The following is a 9,144-nucleotide window of genomic DNA, read 5'->3' as shown; positions in this document are numbered from 1 at the left end:
CTTTACATCTTATCTAGTCTGATTGGTGTTTTATCTGTAAGAGAATTCAGTAGACTTTACATCTTATCTAGTCTGATTGGTGTTTTATCTGTAAGAGAATTCAGTAGACTTAGATCTTATCTAGTCTGATTAATGGTTTATCTGTAAGAGAATTCAGTAGACTTTACATCTTATCTAGTCTGATTGGTGTTTTATCTGTAAGAGAATTCAGTAGACTTTACATCTTATCTAGTCTGATTAGTGTTTTATCTGTAAGAGAATTCAGTAGACTTTACATCTTATCTAGTCTGATTGGTGTTTTATCTGTAAGAGAATTCAGTAGACTTTACATCTTATCTAGTCTGATTGGTGTTTTATCTGTAAGAGAATTCAGTAGACTTTACATCTTATCTAGTCTGATTGGTGTTTTATCTGTAAGAGAATTCAGTAGACTTAGATCTTATCTAGTCTGATTGGTGTTTTATCTGTAAGAGAATTCAGTAGACTCTAGTCTGATTGGTGTTTTATCTGTAAGAGAATTCAGTAGACTTTACATCTTATCTAGTCTGATTAGTGTTTTATCTGTAAGAGAATTCAGTAGACTTAGATCTTATCTAGTCTGATTAGTGTTTTATCTGTAAGAGAATTCAGTAGACTTTACATCTTATCTAGTCTGATTAGTGTTTTATCTGTAAGAGAATTCAGTAGACTTAGATCTTATCTAGTCTGATTGGTGTTTTATCTGTAAGAGAATTCAGTAGACTTAGATCTTATCTAGTCTGATTAATGGTTTATCTGTAAGAGAATTCAGTAGACTTTAGATCTTAGATCTCAAAAGTTCAAGGAAATATATGTACTTCATCAGTAATGCTAGCCCTCAATTTCAATGTAATATGAGTTATGGTTTTAATTTCAGTAAAAAGAGATCCATAGGGACTGTATTGCTTACCTGATTGTTTTATACAAATTAAAGGAAAATTATTTCTAAAAGTTTATAAGATATTTCTCATTGGCTCCATGTCTTCGTCCCTAGGGGTTCAGTCGAACTATTTATACGAAAGTCTCTTTCATCCTAGAATGTTTCAAAAGAAATTGGGTCAAAAACCTATCATTTCTACAGTAGGATTTAAAGAATTTGCTCTACCAAGAGAATTGGGGCACTCATAATGACGGATTCTAAAATGGAGGACTGACAAAGGGACGACATGGTATGGCAGAAGCTCATCTTGATCCTTCAGACAAGATGAGTTTACAGGCATGTCTCTGAAAAGTTCAATTTTATGTACCACCTACCTATAATTCTGAATTATTTATTGAATTGTCTACACAACAACACATATTGGAAGAAAGGTCTTCATTTTGTAGCAATGTATCAAACAAGGATAGAACATTTGTATCTATCCAAGGAAATAATCATTTGTACAGTATTTTAACGGGTGAAAAAAATCTTAAAATTGATTTTCTTTCTCAAAGTCAGTTTTAGGTAAGTTTCCATCTTAAAGATAATCTTGTTAATACAAGTTAGATAATTTTAACTACAATATACATGTAATGCAAATGTAAACTGTGCAAAACATTAACTGCTGTCCCGTGCTAAGACTTTTAACCAAGTTTGAAATAAAGGAAATTACACACAAAAACGTAATTTTCCTATTGAACTCTTCCATCAATCAACAGTATTTAATAGATCCTATCATATCCAAGTACTGAGAGGATCTTTGACATACGAGTCAATGTGACCCCTTTTAAACCTGCCCACCAGCCCCTGGGATCAGCAAGAATCAATATGTGCATATCATCAAACTTGTCATCTTACACAAATAATTCTAACAAAGTTTGAACTATTTCTCATAGAAAATACAAAAATAATGTTCAAAAATGTTATTTTCTTTATAAACTAGTATTTTACCCCCTCCCCATGGAGAAATGTGAAACCTTCAGGTCATGAAATTTACAATATTTGTAAAGCATCTGAAGGCCTTTCTATCCATGAAGAGTATTTCATTCCACCATACTTTGGTATTGAAAAAAAAGATTTTATAAGTTTCTATCAATTTGACCCTTTTTGACCCAACCTATCAGGCCACATGGTGTAGGGACTGTACAATTTACAATTTAGGTACACCTATGGCCATGAAAGGTTTCTGCATTATTGCATTGAAAATGGTTCAAAAGTTTTCCAGATGAAATCAAAAATGTTAAAAGTTAGTGACACACAATGCTGGACAAAAGGTGATTACAATAGGTCACCATGAGATTTTGTCTCAGGTGACCTAAAAATGTTGCTAACAACAAACAATCCATTGATTCCTAAGTATATTAGTTACATTTCATCTCCAATACAATTCATCTTATTCAGCTATCATATTGCTACCTTCTAAAATAATTCTTACATTTTAAAAGTTGGACTGTATGATATTTTTGCATTAAATAAAAAGACCTGGAGCAGGATTATTTGTGGGGTTGTATCAAAATACATTTTCTATGCATCACAGCAGCTATCTGTAGTAAAATGATACCTTAAAATTCCCTAATCTATCACGTGGATTTCCACAGACTGAAAATATCTATGGTTAACAAAAAATGGAAAGTCATGTGACTTGCCTGATTAAAAATAAATAATTTTTTAATTTTTAAATTACATTTAACTACTCAGCATTTTTTCATCAACTTTTTGATAAAAAAACAACATATTACTAACATTTTAGCTAGCCTGACATAGTTTGTTACCAGTGACAATACTGTAAGAAGATGTAGGAAATATTAAGATAAGATGGTGATTTAATGCAGCATGGCACAGATTGTTCAGTTTTGAGCTCATTTATAAAGTCAAATCCGTAGTCATATTAACACTTTCATTTCAGTCGATAGCTTGAATCAATAAACACAATTAACACTATACCAACAGGTCTCTACAGCACATCCATCCATCACAAACTCTATCACAACCAGCATTGTGTATTATGTAATGCTGACATGCTTGGTACGTACAAAGTTGATTCTATGACAACATTTCCTGTTTGTTTTAAGATTACTCTGAAAATGAAGAGCATGGGTATCCAGTAGTGTCATTGACTTGTAAATCTGGAAGCCATAGGCTCCAATTCTTTTAAGTTCACTGAATCTTCTGCGAATATTATGTGATGGCTTCACACTTAGTTCATTCCAAACATCAACATTTACTATCAGCTGATTTACACTCTGAAATGAAAACATCAAATATAATTTTTACTGCATCATAAATACAACTAACAGATTAATAATATTAATCACTTGCTCTAGAGTAGTGCAGGATAAATCTCTATCCAATGAGATTCTCTACTATCTTTCCTTCAAATTTCGGACAAAAATTTCTACCAAAGGAGTGAATTCTTAACTATCAAAACCACAAGAGGAGGGAATCCATGACTGTTCAACAAAAGTCTTTATGACAAAGCAATCTCTACCTGGGGAAGAGATTCCTGACTATCTAGCCAAAAGCTGTGGGAGAGAGAAATCCTAGGGACAATATTTCTGACTGTCTAAGCCAAGGCTCTATGACAGACAAATCTCCATCTGAGGAAGAGATTCTTCACTATCTAGACAAAAGTTTATATGTGACTGTACAACCATGATATATTAAGAAATTTCTCATTTTCATATGAAATCTCGATGGTGATTATTAATGACGTTAATAACCTCCATTGACCCTGACACATCATGACCAATGGGAGTGAAAGGTACCTTTCAGTTCACATGTTTGTGTTCTCTGCATGCTGGTAATCTTTGTTTATGAAAATAAAAATGTTTTACTGTGACAGAAAGTTGGATACTTCTGTTCGATGGGGGTGGAAAAATTTATTGAATTTGCTTTTTAGACAGCAAGGACATGCATTTGTTAAATACTGTTGAACATTCTATGTGAGGAGCACGGTCTAAGACAATCAATCTGTACAACAACAGTATAAAGATGTCAGTGAACGAGAGCTGAAATATACCTGTATATGTCCTGAGTCAAGAAGAGGACCAATCATGTCCCAGAACAGTTCTGGCATGTCCATGTACAGGATATTAGAACTTCCTGTGTGAAGGTGTTGGTCTAATGCATCAATCAGGGTGGTGTGGTGGGTCATCGCAGGCAACAATGACCTTAAAGTAAACAACATACAATGAGGTGTAATGTTAATTTCTGATAAGTTACTTTATCTCTAAATGTGATCTCTCAATAATGATTGGTCACTGTTTGACTTATAATTAGATGTGAAAACTTTAAGTAAATACAAAAGGTGATGAAACAAATTTTACCACTGAACTTCATCAGACCACAATTTTTTATTCTGATATGAATTACAAAATATTGAACTTATTTCTCCTTTCAGTGTACAATAAAAGAATAATCAATCCCTTGGTGTATGAGATATAATGATAGATCATTGATTCTGAAGCAATTTTAAATCAATCATTAGCTTCAATGTGAACAAGCTAATAAATACATAGCATGTGCATATAATAGACAATTTTTAAAATAATCCTTAAGCATATGTTTTTGTCGTGTAATATTTAGGAATCATTTGTAGATATAGTCAAAGCTTCATGTTAACTATTTCTACTTTATATTGGTTTGTGTCTTACCCTTTAACATTCACAAAGAATTCACTGATGTTATAGTTGTAACTAGATAATTGGGTTTCCAGCACCACAGCATGACATTGACCTTTGGACAGGCTGGACACTGTAATACTTGTACCTTTGTTCCTACAACACCAAGCAAATAGAGACTTATCTCCCTTTGTGCACTCTTTCATACACTCATGATTTACCAGTTTTTAACTACAATTTAACAGCCATACAACATACATAACCAATATGTAATGTCAGTACATGCCCAACTTAACACATACCTTACAATGATGATGTTACAAGGCTTATGTAAGTATCCTTCATTCAAACAGATGTCCAGGGGCAAGGAATTACTAATTCTGATATCCAAACTTTCAGAGCAAGACGCATCCTCATTTTCCAGATAGTCCACAAGACGCTCCACTTCTGACTCCTCTGATCCTTAATTCAGACATTAACATTTAATGACAGAATGCATCATGGCATTGTTAACATATCTCGGTAGTTTTTATCTCACTTCTAGATTTGTGATAAACTAGAGAAGAGTATAAATCTGAAGAGAATGAAAATTCTATTAAGCCAGTAAACTTTTTTATTAGATTACCTTTTGGGGTGGATTGCTTACAATCTGAGGGGGTCCAGACCAAGATGTATTTAGTTCACATTAGTTATTTTATCAATTGAGTCCATTTTAGGTTAAGTGGGGTGATTCTGTATTTATTGAATGACATATTCCCAAACATATGGGGTCCTCTGCTGCCTCAAAATGCAATCGGAATGGTTTCAATGCAAAATATGAAGGACAATTTTTGTCCTTGTTTGAAGATCACAAAGGACCTGGACAAGGCAATGTATACTACAGGATTAAGAAGTTCACTTACCATCCTGGGCAGGTGGGTAGAGTATAAAAGCTCTTGGACCAGGGTCCCTGACCCACGACATGTAATAAACACAGGATTCCATAAGGGTGACTTGAAGACAGAGCTGGTCATTTGCAGCAGTGTGGTACAAACGGAATCCAGCATCATGGAACAGATTGTACAGAGCACGATACCAACTGTACAGATAGTCATCATCAACTTTGTCTGGAACAAAAACTTTGTTGATAAAAACTGAGTTCACAACAGACTTCAAGGTATCTTGATAACTTTTCATATATCAAAATAACACTGTTAGGAAATGAAATTTTCAATCAAGTGATACAATACAAGTTGCCAAAGTGTCACTTTATCAGAAAGAATGAGAAACTTGTCTGTTACTTACCAATGTGGAGGGCAATATGGAGTTGTCCAACACGAGAAAGAAGCTTGTCTTTGATCATGAAGTACAGGACATCATGTGAATGACTGCTGTCCATGAAGTGATCCATCTTCAGGATGTCTATATAGGTATGGCCAAGACTGAGCATCACATTATTAACTGTCTGTGTATCATAGGAGTTGCGTACAAAATCAGCCGGATCATTTGGTACAACAGACATATGCATGTTGCGTGAGGTGTTCGAGTACAGAGAGAAGTCAGAACTTGGCAAATCTGTACCAAACATGTACAGATTAAAAGACAAATTTTTTGCAATAATCCTTTCAAATTCTAAATCACCTTTAGGTCTGAAAAAAAAGAAAATATCATTTATTAACAAGCATAATGACTCGAATACAAGAAGACACAGAATCCCAGTTACTACAAATGTCTTATTCTTATGTTAAAAATGTTCTGTGCATTATTTAAAGAAAGATTTTGTGATGGCAAATACAAGTAATCATTAATTGAAACAGTGACAAATCAAATAAATATATCCAAAATGTAACAGAATCATGAAGAGAAATAATCATGCATCTTTTTAATCAAATTCATGTACAATACCTAGTTTACATATGCTTTCAGATAAGTGATCCACTAATGGAATACTTGCCCTATAGAATATGCTAGTTTCTTGCCCCTTGTGTCAATGTTAACACCTCCTTCCTTCTCTGTACAGATGGGCCAGTATGTGTTATTTGAGATTTGTATAGTGGAGTTACATTGGAAATGTTGTAGAGTAATAAACCGAAGCAGACGCTTTGCTTCACTCCGGGCATCTGACAGAACTTGGAGAGGGCTATATGCCTCATTAAAATAACTTACTTGGACACACATATATACACCAATGGCAATAAATATTGCATAAATGATAGTCTTCTTTTTCTTCATTTTACTTGGATTTTTTAAAATTACATGAATGGCGTAACCAGATTCTGCTATTTCTTCATTAAGATGCTTTTACTTAATAAAATCAGGAATTTCTGGAAAACATTACTAATAGCAATAAAACATTTTTCATTCATTTATGAGAAGTTGGATTTGAAATAGATTGTTTCATATCCCCTGACATTAGAAGAAAAGGAGGAAAATTAAGTGCCATGACAAAAGAGCATCTGGTTTGTCTTAAAAATAACATCTTGTCCACTCCATGGTCCAAATCTGCATCACCATTGCAATCACCTGCATAAACAAAAAGAATATTCATAATATCAAATATAATATAAGGTATATTGATATCTGCAGAAAAGCATACATACAAGAGCGTTGCATAAAAAAGTGTTAAGTCTGAGAATTACTGGCAATATGTTCATATATTTTTTGTAACCAGATACTCATTAGCGATCATGCCTGCTCTTTTGTTCTCCATTATTTCTGGGGCAGGATTACTTCCCTTCAGTACTTTAAGTTTTACCAACATTTTGTGAACATGTTATACCCCTTAATAATGTGGGATGACTCAGATATTTAAACTTTTGCCATAGACACCTAAACAAATTGTACAAATAGCAACAGTATCACATCAGACGAAAAAATAAATGCCAATTTCATGCCGTGGTTATCAACACTATTTTCAAAGAAATTGCTTAAAAACTGAGAGAGCTGGTCTACTGGGAAGATCTGAAATGCTTAAAAATTACTTGTTGTTATAAATCTACCATTTCTGCCCATCTCACAAAAATTGACTTTTTGGAAGGCTTAAGATTCCACATAGTGGAAGCCATTGTAAATATGCTGGAAAGTAAAGTTGTTAAGGAAAATGAGTGAAAAAACTTGGTTGACAACATTTCATTAATTTGTCACATATGCATGTTATTAGAAAATTAATTATCTTTCCACCCACATATGATTTACAGCCATCACACATTTGTAAAAGGCTTGACTTTTTAGCTCTAATTATCACTGTGTTAGATTACTAGTAAGGCTATCCACATGTTAAAACAATTTTTTTCCTATCAGGTACCTAAGGAGAATAACTTTGCATTGTGCCTTATTGATTACTTATATAGACTATAATCCATCATGTCAATTGAACAACTACATGAAGTAATTGAAATTTTAAATAAAAAGCAAGTATTAGGTGTAATTTTATCTGTCATTATGTTGAAACTACGAAATACACTTACTTAATGACTTTTTTCACAAAAAGCCCCAAAAGCCTTGAAACAAATTTTAATCAACACTACTCAAGCTAGCTACTTCAAGTATATTTTTGTGTATTTGGGTAAAAAGTTAAGCCAGTTGTAAACTAATTAAAGCATTTCGTGATTGCCAATCCTTGCTGTGGTCACTAAAATTTTGCGTTTTATATGGGACGGATTCTGACTATCATCAATGACCAAGGCAAAAACAGACATTCAGAACCCTTCAGACCATATATCAAAATCTGCTCACATCTATCTTGCTTTGGTAAAAATTGTGTGGTATGGATGGCTTAAAATCTCTCTAATCGGAAAGATTTTCTTCCATATCAAGATCCTCTATATAATTCATTCATCCAGGTAAACATGGCTGCATGGTTGATATAAGTTGATATAACATGTTAAGTCATTTTATGAACATTCATAATGTGTTAAATATCCAAGTCTGTGATTTTATACAAGTACTTATTTTGTCGTCATACAAGTCTGAGATCGAGCATTTCTGATTTTACAAATGAAATTACAAAAGCGATCATACAATAATAATTCTTACCATCTTTGAGACAATAATTAGCTTTTCACAATAGTGGAGATGAAATACAACGTATCTTGACTTAACCTGCTATGGCATCGACAATCGGCTCAAGCTTGTTCTCAATCCGGTACAAGAATCCTAATTCATAACGATGTTATATACCTTATTCCGATGTCAAATATAATAAATCAACTCTATCTGATAATTAAAAACAGATCTATTCCTATAACTTACATTTCTTCTTCGGTATTGTCCACTAAAAACAATGCTTTATACTCGATTCTGTGTTCCTCTTTTGGAATAATTATGGAACTCTTTTGTGTGGGAAACCAGTAAGTTACCATGAATCGCTAATTTCACAGCTTGGGACAGCAACGCAGAGGAATAATTTTCTCCCACCTCTCCCACCATGTGGAATATCATACGAGTGTTTAATCTATATTATTGAGTGACCTTTACCTCAATGACGTCTGACTATCTTGTGAACAAAATGAATTCTTTTATCCGTTACTTGTGTTGCCATATTTTCGGAATCCACCAACCACGTTAACTATTAACACTTGCAATTGCTTTCTAACTTAAATATTTCAT

General features: G+C 33.4%; 1 protein-coding gene across 1 annotated transcript; it reads right to left on the bottom strand.

Annotated features, from left to right (window-relative positions):
• Positions 1–492: 492 nt before the first annotated feature.
• On the bottom strand, positions 493–8,845 carry LOC132549069 (uncharacterized). Its single transcript, XM_060212969.1, has 8 exons — positions 8,788–8,845; positions 6,491–7,059; positions 5,842–6,185; positions 5,460–5,663; positions 4,860–5,019; positions 4,591–4,713; positions 3,957–4,107; positions 493–3,180 (listed from the first exon to the last, which is right to left on the bottom strand). Exons 2-8 carry the CDS (start codon positions 6,766–6,768, stop codon positions 2,941–2,943), a joined length of 1,500 nt encoding a protein of 499 aa, XP_060068952.1. The 5' UTR covers positions 6,769–7,059; positions 8,788–8,845; the 3' UTR covers positions 493–2,940.
• Positions 8,846–9,144: the final 299 nt, after the last annotated feature.

Source organism: Ylistrum balloti, unplaced genomic scaffold (assembly GCF_031769215.1).
Source record: "Ylistrum balloti isolate Yb309-2 unplaced genomic scaffold, AGI_CSIRO_Ybal_v1 Utg370042, whole genome shotgun sequence".
In the NCBI taxonomy this organism is placed as follows: domain Eukaryota; kingdom Metazoa; phylum Mollusca; class Bivalvia; order Pectinida; family Pectinidae; genus Ylistrum; species Ylistrum balloti.
Note: the sequence above shows the minus strand (reverse complement) of the source record. Positions and strands in the feature narration are given on the sequence as shown.

Coding starts and splice junctions, on each gene's coding strand:
- LOC132549069 (XM_060212969.1), bottom strand. CDS start 6,768: ATGAAGAAAAAGAAGACTATCATTTATGCAATATTTATTGCCATTGGT. Junction 6,186..6,490: donor AAACTAGCATATTCTATAGG/GCAAGTATTCCA, acceptor CTTTTTTTTCAG/ACCTAAAGGTGATTTAGAAT. Junction 5,020..5,459: donor CTACCCACCTGCCCAGGATG/GTAAGTGAACTT, acceptor GTCTGAATTAAG/GATCAGAGGAGTCAGAAGTG.